This window comes from Xiphophorus hellerii, chromosome 18 (genome assembly GCF_003331165.1).
Source record: "Xiphophorus hellerii strain 12219 chromosome 18, Xiphophorus_hellerii-4.1, whole genome shotgun sequence".
NCBI classification, from domain to species: Eukaryota; Metazoa; Chordata; class Actinopteri; order Cyprinodontiformes; family Poeciliidae; genus Xiphophorus; species Xiphophorus hellerii.
The window spans coordinates 32,928,822-32,955,429 of NC_045689.1; the positions used below are offsets into that span (position 1 = coordinate 32,928,822).

The following is a 26,608-nucleotide window of genomic DNA, read 5'->3' on the forward strand; positions in this document are numbered from 1 at the left end:
TGAGATATTTTCATTTCAAATTTTACACAGATCTTAAAGTGTCTGATTCAATAAACATACTATTAATGGTAAAAATATTAAACTTTTCAAACACTTTGTTTAAAGCTGGTTTATTTGCATGCCAAAGTTATCAGCTAGGTGGGACAGCTAACACATTAGCTAATGTATACAGTAGACACCGATAGGAAGCATTATTTCCTATTGGTGTCTACTGACACTCCTATCACAAGAAGTCACCAACAGCATTTATCAAAGCAACTATACATCTTCACTGAATACATTTATGGCAACATCACAGTTACAAACTAATGGAACATAATTTTCAAGCTGAATTTAGGTCATAAAAGGTCATAAAGTACTAATAAAATATTTTGCTCTTAGTGTTCTGAAACTGAAGCACAGTTTTTGGGATCACGTCTGAAAATAGTTGAGCACAAAAGGAAGATGAAACATTGTTCTTAAACTTGTGTCTCCTCTAAGACAGAAGTAAATCTATGTCTTACCTTTATCAAGTGCACATTTTTATTCCATATATGTACATGTGTGTGTGTAATATATACAGTATATATACTGTGTGTATGTATATATATATATATATATATATATATATATATATATACACAGTATATATAATGTTGCCCTGGCGACCTGTCCTCCAGGGTGTACCCTCCCTCTTGCCTGCTGAATGCTGGAGCTAGGCAGCAGCACCCCTCACCACTCTGTAAGGATAAGCGTGCAGGATAATAAATAGACTGATACGTATTTATGTTTTTCCGGGCCCATTGGATGGCCACTATTGATCGCCATGGTGACACCTGCAGTCCTGATATTTATCAGTCAGCTGGTCTCTGACTGGCCTGTCATGTCCCTCGTAGATGATGTCTCATCCTGACCTCTGATGATAATGTGGAAAATTATTTTACACAAAAATTATTCAAGTGTTGTGGATGTATTAAAAGTTTATAAATAAAAAAATTAAATATTTTTGGAGCAAAAAAGTTGTCTGAGGGCCCCCAATAGGGGACCCTGTGGATCTGCATAGTCTAACTAGCACTTGAAACGGTTCTGTCTAAGTAATAATAGTATGGAATCAGTTGAGTGGTTTTGTAAAGTCATGTTTGAACTTCAGTCATTTCTAAGCATGTTACAGTCCATATTTCTTTAATCCCTCAATAATTGACACTGAACACTCTTTATGTTTGTCTGTAATAGTTTAGCATAAAACAATGTCCAGATAAATGTAATGAATACATTTTTACAATTTTAAGTCATCCTCAGTGGAAGGTAGTGGGCTTGTTTAACTTTAAATATATTCATATTTAAAGCCAGTGTGGAGGCTTTGGCCATCCACACTGACCAAAGCCTGGTGTGATAAACTTAAAGCTCTTCCTAACCTTCCGCCAAGCTGTTATCATCCAGAAAAGCTACCGCAGTCAGAACCTTTGATCTGTCTGGCTCTCTGGCTATCAGCAAGCAGAACACTGACTACAGACTACTGTGTGCGTGTGTGTGTGGGGGGGGGGGGGGGGGGGGGGGGGGGGGGGGGACTGTGCGCCCTCAGGCCTGGCCAATCTCCACTCCGCTGCAGGCCAGTGACAGGTGCTAATGCTGGGGCGAGAGGTTGCACGGGCCTCTGTGCTCCCCACAGTGATAACACTGACCGACCTCCAAAAGCACACAATAACACACACTCTCACACACAGTGGCTTGGCTTACTGATAACTGCACTTCAGAGGCATTCTGTTTGTGTGTGTTGGATTGATTTTTCTAAGGATTCCTCTTCAGTGCCAGCAGGCCTTCCTTCAAAGCCTTCCATGAGAGCCTGTTAGATCTGTGTGTGTTCGTGCAGGGGTGGCTGCGTGTGTGGGGGGGTGCGTTTGTGTGTGTGACTGTGGCTGTTCATGTGCATGCGTGTGGCTGTGTGTGCGTCAAACAGCAACCCTCTCTTTGCCTTGGTATTCATATATCATTAGGTGTTGGATGGCAGTTTATTTAATGATGGGAAACTGGGAAATGTAAAGCTGGAAAAGTGGCAGACACAGACACACACTGACACAGCAGATGTTAACAGATTCTGGGCTTTCCAGGAAAAAAGAGGATCTGCTCATCCTTGTCTCTACTTTCTCTTTTGATCTCACCCTCCCTGATATTTCTCCCTGCTTGATTCACTGTTCCTTTGAGTATGTATTGACTCCAGATAGATGGAAAAACTGTCTGGAGGAAACATAAAAACACTGCATCTATCCAGATTTGCTTTGCTAACCTAATAATCTGAGAAAATTCTTTGATTTGTTTTAAGAGCTAGAGCATAGCTTTATCAGAGGTTGCAGAGTACTGATAAATTTCATGCTTTTTTCCTGAGGCTGTTAAAGTTTAATCTTTTCTGTTTACAGTTTATCTAAATAATTTCTCAACGGTTTTGCAATTTTTTAGACAAAATCTTCTGTCCAGTGCTGGATTTAACTAAATATCACAACTTCTTTCAAATAATGCATCTTCTCTGAGTTTATCTTTAAGTACATTTCAAGATGTATATCTATAAATTCTAATATGGTTAATATATCTTGTACAACTAAGTTAGAAAAATAATACTTCCTAACAGCCTAACACGTGGAACAACACAATCTTTTACACCACTAAAAATGGTCCGTATTTAAAAGACGAACCATTTAAATGCTCTTTGGTTACACAAGGACGGGTGATTCTGTTGATACAGGAATCACATGAACATCACAGCCTCACTGTTACATCACTGCCTGGGTTTCAGAGGTGGTAGAGCATCCAAAGATTGTACTCAAGGCAGAGTAGCACTACTTCAGCATGTCTTTACTCAAGTAAAATTAAAAAGTAGCCATCCAAAAGGTAAAAAGGTTTTGGTAAAAATTATTTCCCAAGTTCTGAATTATTAATTTGATTATATGATTTAATATTTTTAAAATGATGTTGTCAGACAGATAGAAATTTAAAATTACATGCAAATTCTGCTGTTTTAAAGAATTAAATGAAACATATAATACAAGTAAATAACATAATTGCAAAACAACAAATTTAGACAAAAGGAAACATTTTACAAATTAATTATTTTCAATATAAAACTTATGAAACTAATATTTACAGCAGATAGTTTATACATACACTGTAGCACTTACTGTAACGTCTCTACTAAATGTACCTGATTTATAAATGGTACAACAGGCTCACAGATAGAAAATATTACAAGAACGATCACATTCAGGTAATTTAGATAAAAGGTATTTTTTTCTAATATGATACTAAAGTATATGCAACTTAGTAAATGAAATTATTTACCACCCACCTCTTTTGGTACCATATCACTGCTTCTATGAAGCTAACTAGGGATCAGCTGATTTTAGTTTGGGGCTATGTCAGCTGAATTATTTATGAGTAATTCCCCATTTTTGAAAGTATAGTCTTTAGCTGCCTGACCAATTTCTAATTTGAAATTCAGAGTTTGCATTAAGCAGATAAGGTTAATTGTTTAATAAAGTTCTTGAGGCAAAAACACTTCCGGGGTTAGTTTTGTCAGTAAATATGCTATAATTTAATAGATATCATTTAATTAGATGTTCATATTTAATAGGCTTGCCAGTCATCCAATAAGCTGACTGTTGCTTGTCATTTGTGTGGAGCTTTTAGTTGAAGACATGGTAGAGTCCTGCTGTGTTGGATGCTATGAAAACAAATTAGCATTAGCATTCTACTTATAATATGTTTGTCAGTTTTCTGAGTTCTTAATTCTGAGTGAATTAAGAACACAGCAGGTTTGGAATGGTTCATGCCCTCAGTGCAGGGCACGGCTGTGGGGTGAACTGAGAGGCTGGCAGTGTCTCTGTACCAGACTCTGTGTGTCCCTGGTTCTTTGAACTACAGTAGATGATTGTGCTGTTTTTATCATTCTATTTTGGAAAATATCAACTAAAGTTGGACTCCTGTTTTTTTGTTGTTGTTGTGTGATTTCTTATCTAATGCACATAGTTCTTGCTTCAGAATGAGTTTTTAAACCATGTTTTATTGCATGAAATGCTAAGAAATCAAACTTAATATTACTAGTTACCCAGATCTTTGAGCACAGTTAATGCTGGGTGATGTTCATTTCTCAGATTTATATTCAACCTCTGGGGAAAAAATTGAATGTCGCATCGGCTTTGATAGAACCAAGCAAACACCAGCAAACAATGAATCTGTTTTAGCAACTTTACACATAATTTTTTTTTTAAATATAAAATTATGTTTGACAAAAAGGTAATATTTATATACACTATGGAACTGCTGCTGATTGGAAGAACACCTTAATATAATAGCTGGAGTTTCCTTGGTCCTGTGTTGTAAAAATGTCCCAACACCTTTATCACTTCATACTGCTAGGAGGCACAGTTACCCAGTAAAATGGACACAGGAACAGAATAAACCAGTTGTTTTAGTGTCTGCATGCCTGGCTTGTCACACACAAACACACAGAGAAGTAGGTTGCAGACTCTCTGGCTCCAACATTCGAGATCCTTCTGATAGCTGAAAACATGGAAGACACAGAGGAGAAAAGATTAAGATGCAGCAGAGGCTTGTGTAGATTTGCTTTTGACAGGCATGAAGATTAGGTTGCACTTAGAAGAGGTCTGGTGTGTGTGCGGCTCCAAAGCAGCTGATCCGCTCCGCTGTGGCAAACTAGTGTGCTGTAAATTCATTTCCAACCAGATAGGCAGAGGTCAGCAAGTTTGGTTGATTCAACAGGTAAGAGTGTTTTATTTTCAAAACTGGAATAACTCTTGGCATATTTATGGCATTGTGTTTTAGAACACAATTCTAATTTCTTCAGCTTTCCTGTCTTCCAGCATTGATCTCTTCCTCAGTAATGTACCCTCTGGCTCATTGTGTTGCTGTCACAGCTGACTCAGCAGAGGAAATCTCAGCCAGCAATCACAGAGGTTGTGGGTGTCATTTCATTTCTGCTCCTGATAACACAGAAAAATGCTGTTGATGTTGCTGTGTTTCACTGATACCATTATAATTTACAGAACTTCAGTCTGTTCTGCTTTTACCAGTTATGGTTTGGGCTCAACATAACCATGCACTGAATGTTAAGATCACAGTGAGGGTTTATTCTGCTGAATAAAGTAGCTTTGTTGTTTCCTGTCTAAGTTTTGCAGAAAGATTTGTTGTAATATGTAAAAAACAATTCTCAAACTACAAAAGAAATATAATAATATGATTATCACTGTAGAGTGTAAATTATGAACATTATTAGATTAAATTTGAATATTTATTGCCATTATGTTATTTTGTCAGATAAAAAATGTTTTTAAAATAAAACCTATAAGGACATGTTAAACATACTTTTTATTAAGCCCACATTTTTACTAAAGATGTTTTTTGCTCTGACTTTCTTTAAGAAAAGTGTCCTATCTGTATTGACTGTACGTATATATATATATATATATATATATATATATATATATATATATATATATATATATATATATATATATATATATACAGTATATATAACGTTTTTTACTTTGCAAGTTGAGTTACTTAAACAAATGAACTGTTCAATACTATTGTAATTTATAAAATGGGTATATATGGTGTTTATCCACTCTCACTTTTGTGTCCAGTTTATTTTAACACTTTTTAACAAATACCTAATATTAATATTAGCACACAGATGTAGACTAATTAATTTCACCCCCAGTAAAAACAGAAAGGAAGCCTTAAAGGTAATGAATCTGTTATTTCAGCAGCATAATCTCACACTGGAACATTTAGTGTGTGTACATTTATGCGGTTAGATAAAATTTTTTATGTTAAAAACAATGTTTTTTGACTAAATTCCTTTCAGCATAGTTATTGGAACCCCTACTGTGGATATTTTGTACAACCAACTTTCATTAACAGGACATCATAAGGTTGGAGCGTACTGAGAAAATGATCTTTGATCAGTTGTCTTTAGACAATCTTTCCAGATGCCTGCAGGTCAGGGGTCACCTCTTATGTTCCGCTAAGCCCCCATTGGCCTGTGGGATATAGATTTGGGAATTGAGATGGTTATAGTTGAAGGCAGATTTTATGTTTGATGAAGGATTTCTGTATTGATTTGATCATATGTTCTGGATCGTCATCCTGGTAAAAAAAAAAAAAATACAGTAAAGACTCATTTTCAGTTTTCTGGCAAGGCCACAAGATTGTTATTTAACATTTTCTACAGTTTATAAGAATCCATGAGGTTATATTTCTTTGTCAGGCTCTGGGCCTGTTCGAGTTTGGTTTTGGGTTTTGTCATTTCTTTTGTTCCTTAGTTTTCTCTGTTAGTTCTGCTTTTTTCCCCCCCATTCCACTGCAGTTCTTCCTTAGTGATTCTAGTTGTCATTTGTATTTCTGTTTGTAGTTATTCTTAGTTACTGTAGTTTTAATATGATTCTTTAGTGTAGTTATTCCTTAGTGTTATATTTATTTCCTGTTCCCCTGTGTACTCTCTGTCGCCCCCTGTGCCTCGTTCCCTTTCCCTCTCCTCTGTCTCCTGCTCCCTTTACTCACACCTGCGACCTGTTAGCTCATCAGCCTAGGTCCTCTGTTTCAGCATCCAAGCTTTCCAGCTTCTCATTTCCAGCCACTCGTGTCTAGATCTTTTATCTACTCCTGTCACGTCTTCGTTCTGCCCTGTGTTCTCCTCATGTCCCCCTTGCTGTTTTTTTTTTTTCTATGGATTTTTGGTTTTCATGTTTTTGCCGTGGCTCCCTTTGATTATTGTAAGTTTGTTTTTTCCATATTCTTTGTTAAATCGTCAAATTCACTGGCCACCTCTGTCGCCTGCATTTGGGTCCTACAACAACCTTCTACACATCTTGACATTCTTAAGTTTTCTAGGAAAGAGAAAAACACAATTCCATATATTTATTACTTCTTTGTCAGTTCCTAGAAGGCTTAAGTTGATATAAGCCTCATCTTACCAAACAATACAGTTCCAGTTGGTCCCAGCAGAGTTTAGTAAACTCCATGTTCACGTTAATTATTGTAGGACAGTAATTGTTTCTCCCAAAATATGGCTACCATGTCAGTAGTATCTCCAGCTAAGTCATTAATGACAATCATTGCTGCAGTTTTTAAACTATTTATTTTCTTACCACCCTCCTCACCTTGTATGTAGGCAGGTAAATAGTGCATTTGCATTTTATATACACACCATAAGGGAAATAATGTCTCATAAATTTCTAATTAGAGATTCATAGAAGCTCAGCTCAATTTAAAAAGTCTAAAATTATGAATAATAATTCAGTTTTAAAGTGATTGTAGGTGTACCAAAACCTTTTCCACAAGTAACTGGTAAACGCAATCCTTTATTTATTTATTTTTTTCCTTGGGATTTTTTTTCCTAACTAATAAACAATAAAATAATTTATACATAGCATGGTTATTCCTGTTCTACACAGTAACTTTATGGTAATCAGTGTAACCTTGAGAGAAACACATTTATGTATTTGCAGGGCAGTTTGATGGGCGCGGTGTTACCCTGCTGGAGGTGTGTGGGAGCTGGCCCGAGAGCTTCGGCGTGCCCAGGCACCATATTGGATCGGCAGACATCAGCGACGAAGGCCTGAGGGAGAGGTTAGCCGACGCCATGTCTGAGTCTCCTTCAAGGGACATAGTGGGCTCTGCTACAGGTTGGTAGAGGATTCATGCTGTGTAATCACACTCATTCTTAAATGAACACACATGGTTTTCAGATAAATGGAAGTATTTTGTCTACTTTTTTTTAAAATCAGGCAAAAGGTTACTTATAATTTTGGCATAATATTCCCCTTCAATCTATTTTAGCTCAGCTGTGTTTTGTTCTGGTATGTTTTAAGTACATTATTAAATCACCAAGTTAAAATCTAAAATGAAATCAGTCTTAGTAATAATATCATTTTTTCTCTAATTTTTGCACTTTCACATATTAGCAAAAACTAATAACGACATTTCCAGACATTTTTTTGAGAAGGTATAGGATGCCAATTTCCAAATATCTTCTGCTTTTAGCTTTTTTTTACTTGCATTTTCAAATTACTACTTCATTTATCACGAGAAATATTTAAACCAACCTGATATTATGTAAAAAAAAAAAACAATTGCCTCCTTTATTTAATCATAAATTTACTACTATTAAGCACATTTTATTGGCTCAGTTTCACTAGCCACACTGATACCTTATCAGTGGCCTGACCAGTGGAATCAATAAATGACTTAAATTAAACCTTTTTGACAAAAAGGATTTTATAAAAGATTCCAGGATTCTTGAGCAAAAGAGATTTTTTAATCTCAATGGGATACTTCGTTAATAAAATAAAAGTAAAATAAAATAAAATAAACCAAGGCAGCAAGTCCTGGGACTTAATGGTTAATACAAAAAGTAGGAATCATAGCAGTAGACAGAATATTCTTGATGCGTTCACTGGCTCTCATTGCTTTTGTAAAGAGTTAAGAAATGTGAAGCCATCACTCAGACATTTGAATGTCACAAAATGTCTATTTCAGCATCCTGACCAAACAGAACTGTCATATCTTCCCTCTCAGGATCCCAAAAATATGTAAAAAAAAAAGTAGAAAAATGCCTCTTTGTTCCAAATGAATTTGTGCCCTTCAACAGAAAGAAGCTTCTTCCTGTAGGTGAGCAGTGTTATTTTACCTGCTGAGGATTTCCCAGCAGGGCTTTTCTGACCATTTCATACACATTAAGAGTTCCATGTGTCCTCATGTGGTGCTGCTCTTCATCACACATTTCATAATCACTGTTCCCAAAGTCCCTAATTGTCTTGTGACCTGGCATTACCCAGCAGCCAGTGCAGCCAGCTCAGGATGCAGTGATTGATTAGCTCAGAGTGACATGTTCAGCTTGTGTTTGTGTGTTAGAGCTCTTGGTATATCTGCACCCGTCTTGCTTCGATATGAAGCTTCCTGTCTTTGTGTGTGTGTGAACCAGGTTTTTATATCCTTGGGGGGACCTGTGTTTGTGTGTGTGCAGCAGACATGCCGTTGGCCCTGACAGTCCAAATGGTTAACTCGTTTAGGAAGCGGCAGTGAGCCCCCACCATCCCCCTTCCTAAGTGAACAAGAGCTCCTTTGATTTAAGTGTATGTATGTGCACGATATTGGGAGGGGGACACTTCCACAGAGGCAGCTACAGGAATGGGAAGGGTATTTTGTAGGGGAGTGGGGGTCACAACACTATAATGGATTTAGCATCGACTATCAGCCCCCTCCACAAGCCATATTCAGCTGCCGCTTTTTCCCCCCACACCACATCTTTCTCTCCATGTAAGGACTTAACCTTATTTGGACTGTCTTTCTCTTCTCTCTCTTTCTTTTCTCATCACTCTTTTCTACCCCCTCTCATCCCTCTTTTTCTGTTTCTTCATTAGATTAGACGTTGAAGGCTTCTGCTTGCCACCAGTCAGTTGCTCCTTGTTCTCCACCATCGCATCTAAACCCCTTCTGTCCCCCTCCGCCCCTCTTTAATGTAACACAAAATTCATTACTGATCACATTACATCAAACCTTACACACACGCATGCACACGCACACAATGACACCGTCTTTCCTGTGCCTTGAGCCATGATGAAGACATCATCCTCAGGGAATGTGATGGACTTGTTGGTTTGTCCATCCATTCATACAGGCACAGAGGCTTCAATCTTTGCTGGTTAATCTAATTGCGCAGCACTTCTGCCCGGGAACATATAGGAAATGTCCCTGTGTCTGCTGTAAGCAGCACAGAGCCATGTGGGACCAGGGGTTGTGGTTTCATTAGACAGGGACATAAATTCAGTTGTCATTATTCATCCTGGTTGCAGAATGATGGATGGATCGACTCTGTGACAATACTTGATAACTTGTTAACTAAAGAAATAAGCTGGAGCGCCAGAGGGCAGCTAACAAGTCGTTACAAGCTTTTGCTTTTGAGATTTTACATAACATACATAACTCTTGGATTGGCTCTATTTTATCCCTAAAGGCCATATTCACATTAAACACACTGTACTCATATGTACAGTGTGTGCACCTTGCCTTACACCTTATCTTGAAATAAAAAAAAGCTTCAGTGCCATCTGTTGGCATATTGAATTGCATATATTGACATTGCAAAGTGAGCGATGTCGGACTCTCTGCTGCTGTTGATCACTGCAAACCTGTAACTTCAGGAGTGGTTTGTTTCTTTTACACAGCAGAGAATTTTTTAAACTTGTGCATGTCTTAGTCAAAATGTATTTTTGCATTGCTTTGGTGTGAAGTGATTCAGATACTTTATCAGACACTCATGTTCTGTTGTGTCTATAATCTCTTCTGGATTGGTTTGCCTTCTGATTTGCCTGTGGTTCACATATTCTAGGTCTGGTTGCATGCATCAGACTGTGACATGTATTCCATGATGGTTTATAGATGAACTGTGTGAACTGTATAATGTAGAAATGTGACATTGTGCTAAATGTTTAAATAAATGTTTAGCACAATAAACATTGTGTTAAGTGAAATGTGCTTGTTACCCATTGAATTTATTTTATAGAAATACATTCAGTTCTTACAGATGAACATTTGTCAGGATGGACTTTGAATTTTGCAGAGCCAGTGCATACACTACAGAGATGATATACTGTGTGTGTGTGAGTACTTGTGTGGCAATTCTATTTAGGATTGTTTCTGTCATATTTATTAATCTTTTAAAACTGATGTGCCTTATGGGGACCAAAGCCTGGTCCTAATACAGTGGCCTCTTGTTTGGGGCATGGTATTGGGTTTTGTTTAAGGTTCACCTTACGTCTATACAAGTAATGGTTAAAATTAGGGATAATGTCTGGGTTAGGTAGAAATGCAGAATAAATGCAAGTTGTATGGGCAGAAATACAACAGGCTATAGAAATGAATAGAACATTTATTATGGAAGTCAATGCAAAGTTCCTGTCAAGATGGAAAAACATACTGTGTGTGTGTGTGTGTGTGTGTGTGGGTGTGCGTGGGTGGGTGGGTGTGTGTGTGTGTGTGTGAAGGGGGGGCTGTCTGGAGCCAAACATGCTTACCTAAGAAAATCAACAGGCAAATAAGTTGGATTATTTAAAAAAACATGTGTTTTAACACATTATCCCTGATAGAAGTCATATGAAATACTAAGTGTACACGACAGTCAGATTCTTCAAAACCCAAACCTAACAGACAGGAACAGATGAATGTGTTGGCACCCCTGATGTGTACCAATAAATTCAGGTCTTATTACACTGATTTTGCTCATAAATCTAACCATTGAGTACATTCATTCAGCTGGGAAAATTGCTTTTAACTAAATTATTGGTAGCATTAGTGTTGGTATGTGTGATATGAAATTGTTTTTACTATGCCCATTTGCCAATAAGACAGTACTTAACCTTCTCCTGGAACATTTCAGAAGGTTGAGGGATACAGATGGATACAAACTCTTTGCACAGTCTCTCCAGATCACCCAGAATCCTGAATTGTCTTTTATGCTCTCTTCTCTTCAGCTCAACCCACAATAGATGATCATTATCCTGCTGAAAGATCCAATGGTGATTAGTTTTCTGGCAGGGGCCACTCATTTTTTTTACTTAAAATCTTAAAGTCTTGGTACACTGGCCCCCAACCTTGAAATCTGGAGAAACGAATGCATTGTTGGTTTGACATGGTGCAGTGTGAAAGCAAACCGCACCAAATGAAGATGGATCAAATGTCCCAACAGTTTTGGTCTCCAATCAAACCAAGTCTACCGGACTATCAGGTATGAAAACACCCTGAGATTTTTTTTTTACCTACCTTAAGTTCCTGTTCACTTTGCATTGTGATCAGATATACTGGTCCTTCTCCAGCCTAGTGGCCAGTTGCTAAAGGAAATGGAGCGTTGTGTCATGTCGTATTCACATGTCTTTATGTGAACAGTATTTGCAGTCTCTGTGCATATACATGTGTCTTTTTGTGAGGCTTCAGTGGGCCAGGGCAGATGGTATCTTGCTCAGTGTCTCCCTTTAATGGGAGCTGTGACCCCAGCAGTTAGAAACACAGTGGGGTCGCTTGCATAGTCCTTGAACCTGATTACAAACACACACTCAGTCCTGGCTCACCTGTAAACACATAATCTTCAAGTATTTTTCCTGTCATCTGCTTCAACATGACTGTTCAGGTCATTTATCAAAAGTTTCAGCTTCATCTATTTGTTTTTCAATGCATACTGGCACGATGCTGTTTACAATCGTTTCCTTCATGCCTCCAAAATTAGTCTGCAGAACGACAAACTAAAACAGATTAGACTTTTTCCCGCTCTTCTATGCGTCTTTTCACACATATTCAGAGGATCAGAACTGGAATGCTTGTTGATGTAACAAATCACCATCTCCCTGACATTCTCTTCCAACATACACACTCATAAACTCACACACATACACAAGTGTGTGCATACTCTTGCAGATTCACAGAGAAAACAAAGATTCCAGTCAGAGTAAAGGGGCTCTCACGCTAAGGCCGAGACCCGGCGTCGCCAGCTTGGAGGGCAGGTGACACTTACAGAGAGAGATGGACAGACAGACAGACAGAGGGAGAGATAGAGCTGAAGATGAAGAAGGGAAACAGAGGGGAAAAGGGAAAGGGCTGGGGGGAGGAGGGTCTCACTGACGACTAAAGCACTGGGGCTTAAATTAGATTTTGCTCCAATGATATAATGTTGCTAACTAGATTTGGCTTATTGGTGCCTACCCAACATAAATTCCATTGAAGCCATATGGAGAATAGACTACTGCTCAACACAACCTGGTGTTTCAGCTGCCTCAGGAACAATGGTACCATTTTTGTCAGTTTACTTGCATGATGTAAGTTTCCCACATCCAGTATTTCCAACATTTGGAGGGTTTCCAGCTGTACTGCCATTTAAATATGTTTATTTAAATGCTATTGGCTGTATTAGCTAATTAAAAAACACCAGACATCAAGTATTAACAACTGGAGGTGTGAGCAATCTCTTAATGAGAACATAACTCTGGTAGAATGGTTAATTATAGATTACTTCCAAATCAAGATGCTTGGTACCCATGAGTCTCATGACCGTTCATGTTCTAGGTCAGCATTTCATCATCAGTAAAAAAATAAACATAGAAAGGCTTAAAGTTTCTTGCTTGGTTACATTTTTCTTTGATTACAGATAGATCTGTTTAGAGCAGAGCTGACTGATGGGTGTTCAATACTCAGGAGAAGAAAATTTGGTTATGGTCTGTCATCAGCTGATATTTAAATCCATCATTCATCATTGGCAGTTTCATACCACAAAAATCACAAAATGTTTGAATTCAGTTCAGTATTGCATGATGAACTGTAGAAATAAAAACCATATGTTAAAGTAGAAACATGGTTTTTGTTTCTCCTGCTGCTTTTAATAGATGAAACGACTGCTGGCATTTCCCACCTGAATAGTGGATGATGATGATGATCACTCTAGATGCAAGTAAGCAGTGGTCACTTTGGCAAAACAATTTGTGGTGTGTGTGTGTGTGTGGGGGGGGGGGGGTGCTCATTTATATCCTATTTAGGACTTTTCTGGTATATTCACTAGCCTGGTGGGTCTTACAGTGGCCTCAGCCCCGTCCTAATCCAGTGAACCCCCTTTTTTTAGGCTTATGGGTTAAGTTTACATTTATGGTTTGAATTAAGTTTATGTTACATTTCAGGGTTATGAAAATACTGGTAACGATGAGGGGGAGGGTAAGTGTTTGGGTAAGATATAAATGAAGTTACTAGAATGAATTAAAATCAATACAAAGTTTTATGTGCTAGGAGATAAAGTTTTCTCCTGGCAACCATTCCATTCAAACCCAAATCATCACCCCTCCACTGTCATGCTTAGCAGAAATGAGGTGTTTTGGCCAAGACTTGGATTTGGTTTTGGCCTAACAAGCCCACTTTCCTCTAATTTGCTTGAAAGGAAGTTTTCCAGATTTCCGCCATGTTCATAAAGAATTCCTCCTTCAGTCATAACAGAGAAGTCAGACTTGTTCACTCTGCATACAGTAAAAGTACTGCTATAAACTTTAAATATTAACATGCCTGCTGAGACTTGTGCTGTCTTTAGCCGTATTCTGACTGGATTAGTTTTACTTAGGGACCACATACTATTTGTAATAATTGTGGAGACTGTCAACGTTATTAATCCCGAGAGAATCGGCCATGTCAGTAATTTGTAAAGTAAAAAATCCCCCGCAATTTACCTACTATATTTTGGTGAATTCCCGGGTCGTGTGATAATACTAATACAATGTGAAAAGGCATCTCTGTGATTTAGACAAACATGTGCAGGATCCAAAACATAATTATGTGATTTTTCTTTTCCTGGGAGCATTTCTATTTGCTTTTGACTGAGAATGGAGGCTTCTTTGGAGGGCAATGAAAACCTTTTGGGTTCCAGACCAGGAAAACCCAATTGGCCCAAAGCAGCATCAGAAAGAAAAGACTGAATAGTAGGAGCAAAGTCAGATGAAAATGGTGGTTCACATCATGCATTGCATTGTGCGGTAAGAATCATCAAGTCATTGCTGAAGGCTTTCTACCTCGGTATTGTTCAAAAATAGTTTCCATTATCAAATTTCCTAACTTTGAAGAGGTTTTCACACCTGCTGATGGTAACTTACATGATTAACACTGTCTGTTGACACCTTATTCTCTTATTTCCTGCAAAAGAATAAAATTTTGTAGTGTTTGTAGACTTAGTTAACTAAAATTTTATTATAAAAATTTAATCGACTACAAAAAGACAAACAATTTTGATGACTATATTATGACTAAAACTGATTAAAACTAAATTACATTCTAGTCAAAAAACTAAGACTGACACTAAACAAAACCTTGCTGTCAAAATTAACTCTGGGAAGCACCAAAAATTAGTGTTTTCATGACTTTGTTTAGCCTTTTGGCTTACAAGGTCAGAAGAAAATTTCACATATGGTTGTTGTTTTGATGTTCTATTTACGTCATCTTAATATCTCGTTGGTTTCTGGTTGTTGTTTTTTTTTGTTTGTTTTTTAATATATTTATATTCAAAATCATTATAGAAATAAGCATAACTTTTTACTACAACTGTAAATAATTTCATTTGGCTATGGTAATTTCCAGATTATAGAGTGCATCTAAATATAAGTCAAACCGACTAACTTAAAAAAAAATATGCATGTGTGCCTCTAGTGTCCACATTGTTAAAATGAGATATTTACACAGAAACATTTGTTTGAAATGCATTCTGGTAGCTTACACAAATACCTACTGGAACAGTGCTGCCTAACAAGAGCAAGACATATTTATTCAGGAGTTATTTACAGTTTTGAACATTGTTAATGAAACCAAAGATTTCTATAATGCATAGCCTCCTGGCTTTAGGCTGAAAGACATAATAAAGTAGATTTAGTGGGAAAGTTATGTTTACTCAAGTAGACAATAATAAAAAATTTAAAAAACATGTTTTTAGTCTCTACATTATTAGGTTGCATGGTGACTCTAATCTAATGTGTAACTTGGAACACTTTAAGTATCATACATGTCTAATCTGATTCACCACGACTCCTGAATCATTGTAAGTCATAGTGTGAAGATCATTTTAAATAGCCTGACTACATATTTATTTTTTATGTTTCTGTGCTTCAGTCTGTATGTTGAGTTTTTTTTTGATTGATGAGGTGTGGGTCCAGGGGACCACCCACACCTACTAGGTCATAGACAGCTTGTTTTGTTGGATCCCAACTCAAAGAACCTGGGAGTAATAATAATAACAGTAATAATAACAACAGCAGTTAAAACAGTCTGAACAGCTCAGAGCTCAGCTGGCCCTCTCAGTGCCCGACTCAACACAAATATTTAGGGGAGCCTTATCAGCACAGAGAGGCTGAAAGTGTTTCCTCCCTGGTGTCTGCATGTGGTCCAGCATGCATTTATTTATATATATATATATATATATATATATATATATATATATATATATATATATATATATAAAAATGCATGCATATATACAGCATATACATATATATATATATATATATATATATATATATATATATATATATATATATATATATATACTGTATATGTGCACTTCACCTCACCCCAAGTAGTATATATAGTCTGTCCATATAGATTTTGGCATTATATCGACAACATGTGAGTGTGTGCCAGACTCTGATAAACACACATTATAGTTCATATTTCTACGGGGCTTTTCTTTAGTCAGCACATGTACATGTTTTAGTAGACAGAGTTAAGTGACTGTGTGTGTGTTGGCGTGTGGGGGTGTGTGTACAAGTGTTTGCAATTATTCAACTTTCTGTTGATGGATGTGTGTTACTATCAACAGCCTAATATCGACATGTGGTGAATACACTGGCCAGTGTGTGTGAGAGTGAGACACAGTTTGTTTTTCCAAACAGTCATACACAGGTGACCGGTCTGCAGAACCTCTTTAGAAGTCCAAATGCTCTCCGTAACTTATTCATGGTGAATTTCCAGCGGGCCTCTGGCTCAGTGACACACGAAATGTAGGCCTTGGGAGAGGTCCACTCCATGACTGATGTTATCATTTGGTGAAGATATTAACTCTGTGGCCATATGCTACTCTATAGGTGTGTGCAAATGCAATAAAGCAAATATAAAATTCCATATGTTGATTTTTTTTGTGTACATTTGAACGAATATGAGATCTCACATTTGCTTTAGAACTTTGTTAAAGAAACATCTTGATGTTGCACTTCTCTTTTCCCCCATTTATTAATCAATATTATACAAGGCAGCACTGCACACTAATAGCACGTGATTTTCCCATTTGGACTCAGTTTTCATTTTCCTTTGGATGAATATGTTATGCACATTACAATAACCTATCACATGTTATGTTTTATTATTTTAATGCTACTGGCAACTGCTAAGAGTCTGTAATCTAACATACGCATCTGACTAGTGTTGGTTTCCTGACTGGAAAAATGTAATACATTACTCATTACTGTTACTCATTTCTAAAGCAACATGATTGCTTCATTTATTAGTCCCTGTGGGCAGTAATTGGTTCATCTACTCATTATATTTCTGTTACATGCCCAGACCAAGCGCCTGCTTCAAAAGCTTGGAGGTTGTTGTTGCTGTTGTGTTATACGTCTGAGCAACTAAAAACTGCTGCTGTCATCATTTCAATGAAATTTTAAGCTCACCTGTTCCAGAAAATCTAAATTATGGTGGTGGAGTCCTATAGGCCGACCCACATCAACATCCGAAGTGGAAAGGACACTTTAATGTCTTTCTCACATTGTCATCGTGGAAAATGATTCATTTCAACATACTGAAAAGACAAACTCCAGCTTCAAATTTCACTGAACTGTCACTCTGACATCTGGCTGCTGCTGGTAGGATACTTACTACTGATACTACACACAAACAGCCACCAAACAAATCAAGCTCACTCTTTAGTTTACGCTCAGTGGACCTTTAAATAATGTTGTGAAAAAAATTATTTACATTCCATGACAAAAGTATTGTTTGATTTTTTTTTCATTATTGCAAGAACATCTAATTAATTAGGGGTGAAATGATTAATCGGTTTAATTGTGATTAATTGATTTTTATTTATTTATTATTTTATTTTAAATAATGTTTATTATTATTGATGGAAACCCTTTTTCCATCATGGGAGAACAAGTGGAGGTGGTCAAGAAATATAAATATCTGGATGTTCATCTGGACAGCAGACTGGACTGGAGACACAACAATGAAGCTCCAATAAGAAGAGACAGAGCAGACTGGACTTGTTGAGGAAGCTAAGATCCTTCAAGGTTTGCAGTAAGATGCTGCAGATCTTTTATAAGTTTGTTGTTGAGATGACAGCATCTCTTCTGCTGTCATCTGTTGAGGCAGCAGCATCAGAGCCAGAGACATAAAAATGTTCCACAACTTGATAAAAAGGCTGGTTCTGTTTTGGGAATAACTGTGGAACCTCTGGAGATGACAATGCAAAGAAGGATTTGTAATAAAATCAAGGAAATTATGGCCAATCCTGAGACGGTCTTGGAAAAACGGAGTGTCTTCAGTCATAGGCTCCTTCAGATTTTCTGTAATACAAGAGATCTTTCCTACTAACAACCTTTAGTATCTACAATAACTCTTTGAAGAATTTGAAATTTGAATTAATTTGAGTTACAACATTTAATATCCCTTATGCACTAATATCCCTTTTTGATCAATAAAATATTTTTGATTTTTTTTTTTTTTTGTAGCTGAATTGAAATAATCATCGGGTAATCTAGAAATTGATTAATCGTTAATTGGAAGATACAAACTCTAAAAAAGGCAATTATGCTGAAAGAACAACTCACTCAGAGCAGTAATTAAGCCAAAACTGTAGAGAAATTATAAACATTTACCATTTAAGGCAAAAAAAGAACAACTTTGTGTTATTTTGTTGTGGATTGAACATATAGATATTCTCAATCCATATCTCCACCAGTAGCCTAGTTTTAGCTTCACCAGGTTCAGATTCTGATTTTAAAAAAAGAGTGATTATTTAGCAGCTTTTGCTATCCAGTTATTATTTGGTTAGTCCAAAAAACACTCAACAGATCAGTCCTGCGCTGTTTTGATGTTGGGTTGATTAGAAACGGGTTACCTTTTCACATGTGGTCTAATGTTTTAGCTGCAGACATGATCAGTCGTTCACTAAAGGAATGCTATGTTACGTTTTAGGTAAGAAACATGGTTCCTTATTTAAAAAAGCAAATGAATTGTTTATTTGTGTACGTACAAATAAACATATGCAAATATTTTGAATATTGTATAAAAAAGGCTTAAGTGATAAAAAAAAATCTACAGAATGTGCCAAATTTTTATCAGATTGTCAGAATTATTGATTGATAAATTGATTACTAAAAATAATTGTTAGATGCAGCTCTAATATCAATCTTATAACTGTTGAGGTTGTTGATGGTGTCAGCTAACCTAAAGAAGCAAATATATTTCTGTGATCTCTTGCAGTTAGCAAGCAGCTATAAAAAAAACAGTATTTTTCTGGGATGTATAAATGAATGGCCTTTTTAAGACTTGCTATTATGTAAATCTTTCCATAGAAAGCTCATTAATTGGTCTATTAAGGGAAAATGGAAACTAGACCGCACGCTTGTACAGACAGCTGTGTGATTTAATGGTCACACAAAACATCCTGTATTTGAATTGGCTTCTTACTCATTTCACACAAAGCCATTCTATTATCCTGCTGACTGACTGGTTTCTTTGCTATTCACTCTTGTTTTAGTACACTGATATACATCATAAGAGTAACAACATGAAGAGATGTGTTGGGGGAATGGGGTTTGGGTGGGGAAGGCTCAAACAGGCTTGGAGGTCCTTCTTTTCCAATCAATCATTCCAAAGGCTTTCTGGCTTCATTTCTAAGCACAGGCACACACACATTTATGCACCCGCGCACGCACACACATAATGATACACTAACAGACGAATAAGAGCCACATGAGAGGATGAATAGAACATAACTTGGTTTGGCTGATTCTTTCAAAGCTAAATGTATTAATCTGTACGTACTGCTGTTGCTGCCCTCTGAAGACTGGATGTCCTTAAACATATTTTTTATGGTTATTTTAACTCAGTCATTACTTACTCCTGTCCACATTTGACCTAAACAAAGTTGATGTAACTCAAGGTTTTTTAGCCCATTTATTAACTCTAACAACTTTTCAACCAGATCAGTAGAGTTCTTCATTTCTTCCACCTTTTTCTTTTCCACAACATTCACACACGTCACATAAAGATGGATGACCATGTTGTCTTTTCAGTGTAATTTTGCTCAGAGGGTCAGTCTAGGTCTAAGTACATACAATATGTCCAATAAGCTTGTGATATGTAGTGATATGTATTGCTTTTTACACATATAAATGAGATTTTTCATAAAACCAGGTCTAAAAAGAACATTTCCACTTCACTTAGATGAATAAATGTGAAGTGCTGAGGGTTTAAATATCTAAGTGCTGTGGTGAAGGATAAGAGGAGGATGGAATGGGAACATTTAGACTTCATCCATAAGAACTTAAAGGGCAATGGGTGCAAAGTTGTAAAGAATAGTGGATTAGAATTCCTTCACAATCATTTCAGATTACTTCAAGTAGTTTTAAACAAGAATTTCACATGCTGATTGATTCTCCAATGTTTATTGACAATTGGCGTTGTCATTGCAATACAAACAGACACAGAATAGAAATCAAATGAAACTGTCTACTGAAAGTCTTGTGACTGTGTTTAAATGACGCTGATGTTTTAAAGATGTCCAGTTGACAGGCAGCGATGTCATGGGGTCTCTGGAGGCTTTACAGAATACCAGAGGCCTTTCTTGGTGAAGCTTATCTTGGCTATCCAGAGCCTTTTCAGCTTGTAGGAATATCCTTATGGTATGTACCAGTGCTTCTACGTTGGACCTCTGCATCATGTATACACCCTACATGCCATACAATTCTATGACATCACCACATGACCACAAGCAAACCCACAATGCATCCCTCATCCCACTTCTATGAGGGATGATAGAAGTTGATGTATGTAATGCTGTCTAATTGAATTAAATTTGATTCAATGCAGTTTATTTATGTACCGCCAATTCACAACAAATGTGATCTCTAGGGACTTTGCCAAAAATCATTTCAATTCAGTCATACATACTTACCTTCTAATACATCCTGGTTATCAAGCAGTGCAGCATGATCAGTAAGTTATTCAAAGTAGCTTAAAAAGATTCTAACAAAGGAAAACCAGCAGGTTGTCAAGTCTAATTCAAATTAATTCATTTCCAAAATACTCCATTGATCTAAAAGGTGTTGTGACTCATATTAATTAAAAATTAAAAACAAAGCACTGAAGTTTGAAAGCATTTGAACCAAACCAGTTCAAGACCCGGAGTTCTTTCGATGGAAAGTTGCATAAGGACACTGACCTGCTATTGTCAAGCCGTCATTAACTCATGCTTATGTATTCTAATAGCTTTTACTGTAATCTAGCAGCCAGTTGAAGACATAAACTGCCATTGAAGACTTGACTATGTAATTTTCTTGGTCAAACTTTGCTCTGCCTGTGCATTTTGGATGGGTGTCTGTCTAACATTTCTGTTGATGGGCCTGCGATCTGTTTTGATATTGACTTTGTCACGGTGTCACTACAGGAAGCTGAATATATGTTGTTGTTAGCAATATCTTAAATCTGATCTCACTGGCAAACCTTGTTGTACAATAGTAATAAACCATGCTCCAGACTATCACACAAACCCTCACAATATTGGGATAGTTGACTAACTCTGAACTGTTAGTTAATCATTCTGCAACATGCCCAGAGGGCCATGCTGTCCCCTTACTTTAGAGCATGAGAGAAAAGAGAGGCATAGCTGGAGCAAAAAGGAATGCACTCTCTCCCTGAAAGCTACTCATTCCTACCATGACACACCGTAAGAACAAAAACAGGGAGGGAGAGAGGGTATAAAAAGACATCAGGGCTGAGTGTAAGAGTAGAAAAGGACTTGGGACCCTGACTGAGGCCTGAGAGTGGTACTGAGAGAAGAGATGGTGAGTGTGAAAGCAGAGTGTGGTCATTATAGGTGCCCTTCAGCGTTTCTCCCACCTCCCCTTTGAACCTCTTTTTCTCGCTCTCTCTTCATGTTGCCAGGCCAGAGTTTGAGCGTAATGTGTGGCGACACTGTGAGACGATGAAGAATAATTCCTATATTCAGGGCTGCCACTTCCTGCCCCTCCTCCTCTTCATCTTCCTCATCCTCTCTCTCAACTTCACTGACAAGTCAGGCCTGGATATCATTGTATCATTTATCCCAGCCTCTCTTCTGCCACTCTGCCTCGTTTGCCCAGAGGGAAGTGTGAAAAGTGTGTGTGCAGAGTTTGTGTCTACATGTGTGAGAGCTTCAGCGTGTGAGTGCAATTGTCTATATATGTGTCTATGCCTGTTAGTGTCACTCTGTACATTTGTGTACACTGTGCGTGGAGCTTGAGCTGCCTGCAAATGGGCTTTTGTGGAGGTTTTTTTGGAGACTGCACTTAACAGCTCGCTCAAGGGAGATACACACATACACAGGGCTGTCAGGGTTCACAGAAACGAAGGGTGAGCCAGGGAGGAGTGAGAGAGAGAATTAGGGCGAGAAAGAGGAAGGTAGTGAGAGTGGTGGGAAAGCGCTTTTTAAAGCCCTGCTTCTGTGTCTGCTTTGGGTCAAACTTTGTGCAGAGCATCACAAATGGACAAATAGCTCTGAGCGCTCCACCTCACCTTGCCTGCTTTAAAGCTGATTGTGGCAGCAGTGAAGAATCTACTGTCATTGGTGCTGCTGTTGCTTGCTGTGGGCTTGCTACAGTCATTTAAACTACATCATGCAGGTTGATCCCACTGAATTTTAGTCACTGATAAATATGGCTTCTTATATGGCAGCAGAACTCCAAGAACAGTATGCATTATCCCTAATTAGTTATCAAGACCTCAGATTAAAGTTTCTGAAAAGGAAAGAGTCTCATTAACACTTCAATCAGCTTTAGCTTATTGAGTCGTTAGCTCAGACTGCAAACAGGTCTGATGTGTCATCTGTACTGGACATCTCTCAACTTCAGGGGCTGTTTCTGAGACAGAGTAGATCTGTAAAAATGTCTCCACCACCACATCTACAGAGGCACAGAAGGCGTTGTTTACCAATGTTTCATGATAACATGAATACACATTCATTCATCCATCTATTATCTAACACACTTATCATTGTGAGGTCATGAGGGCTCCATAAATATACAGCTGACCCAAATTTTTGCTAAAGAAAAAGAAACACCTTCACTGACAACGCTGTTAGTTTGGGTTGGAAGACATAGAAAATCACACTACAGGAGAAAGAGAAGTGGCAAAAATGTAGAACTGAGCACAGGAGAATTTGAAAAAAAAAATAAGGTGGAGGAAGATATGGAGCAATAGAGGTTATGGTTGTAGCTGGTATGATCAGTCTACTGAAGAGATAATATGAGAGTAATTAATCTGATGATGATGATGATGAGAGCTTTGATGAACAGGACTCTGAGATAAACAGTAGGAAGATGGATGACTATTAGTCATTGAGAAATATAAGGTAAACATGATCTAAGTAGTTCCATTTTGTAAAGCAATAACATTAACCTTAACTGCAGTCAGATAATGTGACTACCCATCCCCGTCTTTCCCCAACGTGTGAACACATATCCTGTTAACATCATATCACTTTGACTTTCATGTATAAATATGTATCACATAAAACCAATGTTTCCTGACATAACCCTGCATAAAGCGGTGTGTGTATCAATAAAACATGAAGTCATAAATAAGTGAAAGGATGCATGATGGAGAAGCATCTAAGCTGAGCTTGGCAAAAGCATTCCCCTACACACATGAACCTAGTCTCATATTTAGCATTCTTATTAAATATTCCTGATGTTTGTCTTGAATGTTTCGTGATTTTATAATGAATGAAACAAATATTCCCTGTTATAGAATCAGAAGTAACAACACAGTGACAGAAAGTAAGACTTCACACATGTTGTCTGGGGAGGTGGCAGTATGTTCCATATTTTGTTCTTTGTTTGCTCAAAGGTCTGGGCAGAGATAGATATGTTCAATAATGTAAGCGGGTATTTTAACCCCAACACAAAGTATGGAGGAATGGTTCTCTAAATGTAGCACAGGTATCAATAGTGGTTCTTAGAACCTGTAATGAGTTTATGTCACTTTTGCCATCTTCCCTGTTGTTGAACTAAAAGCAACCTCAGAGAATCAACAGAAAAATCACATTTGGTGTTTTTATTATTATTGTTATTTTTATGACCTTATGGGCAACCTGTGGACTTTAACTGCACATCAGTTGGTTCAGGTCTAGAATTTCTGAGAAACTGGTTACTAAATATTATCATATAAAATATTCCTCTGCTATTATTTCTGCTATTTGAACTAATAAAAATCGCTGAGTGTGACTGAACTGAGGTTATCCACCGTCATGTGTCCAAGATGAAAGCTCAGCCATGTTTAAACCACATTAAAACAATTAGAGCAGATGTATGAAATCATCTGCATGATGCTGAACTACAAAGATAACATTATCTCTCCTTTCCACTCCACATCACTCAGATGCAAACAGAAGCAATAGAAGGATGTCTATTTCAGTAATCAGGAAATGAGCAAAAATGATTGAAATAATGAGTAGAATAATCTGGCACAGACTGACTGTAATTTGATTGATTGTACAGAATCCAGAAATGTGATTTTTTTTCTTATTTGTGTCTGTTCTTTATAAAACCAAGAGTGACTATTTTAAAAAAGCACAAAATATTCCCAGTCAAGTATGGCGAAGAACCTATGATGTTGTGGGTTTATTTCTTTTCCTCAAAAATGCAATTGAATATTTTTACAAGATTTCTGAGCAAAGTCTTAGCATGTTATCTGGATTAAAATTCAACTCTGCTCTAGCTGATCTTGTATTCTTCTGCAATTATGGTTCTTCTATAGACTTCTGTACTTATCCTTAGTTCTTATCATAACAAGAAGCCCTTAGGAGCTTTTCTGTGCGTTACTGAGAGAGAAACATGTTGATTTATACATAGAGTATCTCTTTAAGTAGTTCCTTTATCCAAGCTTTTGACATCTCGATGAATGCGTAGTGTTCCAGGTCCTCTTGCTTTTCTCTAGTGATATTTAACCTCCTCAAAAGAACCACAAGTTCATATAAAGGCAGCCATGTTCTTTAGGTTGAAATCTCAGATTAAAAGCTTTCTTCTTCATGTTGAACTTTGTTTATTTCAGCTCAGTGACAAACTATGTAATTGATTTTTTGCTTTGCAGTGTGCAGGTTATCTACCTGCAGTCTTCCAAAGGGTTTAGTTTCTTTAAAGTGACCAACTGAAATATGGTCTAATTGACTCACCCAGTGAGCTCGTTTATTAAATACAGGTGGTTGCTGCTCATAAGTATCTACAGAATGTTGGTGTTGTACCTGATGGATCCTTGTTCTTCTTACCAGCTCAGTAAATCTACAAGGATTTGCTTTCATATTTTGCTGCTCTGGTTTCACACTTCCCTCCATGAAAAGCATCTCAGAGGTCCGTGAGTATGTGTGTATGTTGTAGTGAGAATCCAGGACAGATAAACATAGTTCAGTCCTAAATTATTTATTGATCTGTTTGTGTTTTTTACTAGAAATATTGCTTGTGATAAGTGATTTAAAGCCTTTTCAGTATTCAGTGGAAATTATCAGTGGTTTGTTTTTGACTGGTCTGCTTGCGCCTTTAGCATTTGCCTATACTGCCATTGCCACAAGCCGGGCCTAGTAGCGGTTCCTTATAGAATCAGTTACTGCTAGTTCAATATGACCTCTCTTTAGACTAAATCAGTTTTGTTTTTGTTTTTTTATTATTATTACTTATTATTTGTTACAATGCATTGTCCTAATTTGTTGCATTTCTCCAAGTTCTCATGCGTTACACAGCCGTCCTTCTAACCAGGTTAGCTACAGAAGTGAACCTGGCTGGACTTCAGGACTTGTGTCAGACTTGTTTCTATGTCCTTCTTCCAAACACAGTGTGCAGCTTGGCTCGGCATATTGTTGTGGGTCGGATCTGTTATGTGATGTGATGAGGAGCGACAATCTCCTGACGCTGTGCTGTCCATCAGTTTTCTCAGTGGACACCAACACCAGCAACCTTTTTCAGCTTAGACCAGCCCTCCTGTCCAAAGCCACTGACAGGCTTTTCCCAACATGCCTGTCAGATGACATCCAGCTATATATGTGTGTGTGCGTGTGTGTGACTGGGTCTAGATGCTTCACTAGTCTAATCCTCCATAAGCAGTTTTTTTTTTCTTCATTAAATGCTTACACAAGGGGAACTCTGGATGTGAATACTGTTGATGTTAATGATTTGAAAAAGCTTGTGTTAGCTTTATCAGTTTTATTTTTCCTAAAAACGGAAGAAACAAAAATCTTCCCAAACTCACTTACCCTTAAGATGGATGACAGGTGGGTGGCAAAAATCATTAGAGGGCAAATTATCATGCATGCATTGGAACAGTGGTAAAACAGTGCTTTAGTTTAGTTACTGATTGTTAAAATCAAGATAAATATGGCCAAATATGGTTTTGTAACTTTACGTCATAGAACAAAATTCAAAAGGAAAACCTGTGTTTGGATCCAGAAATAACTTATGTCCATAATCTATTTATCAAAGTAGCTGCTAAGATTGTGCAGCAAAAAAAAAAATGCAACTTAAACAATGTTTTTTAAAGAGCATTTCAAATCATCATGAAGGCAGAAGTGCAGTCAAAAGTTCAGAGTATTATAGAATAGAAACAGCCTTTATTGTTCCCCACAGGGGAAATTCAGGTGTAACATCAGCAAATAGAAAGGCTCATACAAACAAACAGTTAGTGTTAAAAACAATACATAAAATCAAGATTAATGATAAAAATAATGTACTATACAAGACAATAACCCAATATACTGTGCGGTTATTAGAAATAGTAATACCAGACTATCCAAGGCATGTGCAGC

General features: G+C 37.3%; 1 protein-coding gene across 1 annotated transcript in view; it reads left to right on the plus strand.

The window, feature by feature from the left end:
* bcas3 (BCAS3 microtubule associated cell migration factor) overlaps positions 1-26,608 on the plus strand; it is a 351,457-nt gene that overhangs the window by 311,343 nt on the left and 13,506 nt on the right. Inside the window, exon 24 of the mRNA XM_032590298.1 lies at positions 7,500-7,676. Within this exon, the coding sequence (XP_032446189.1) occupies positions 7,500-7,676 (177 nt within the window). The remainder of the gene's footprint in view (positions 1-7,499; positions 7,677-26,608) is intronic.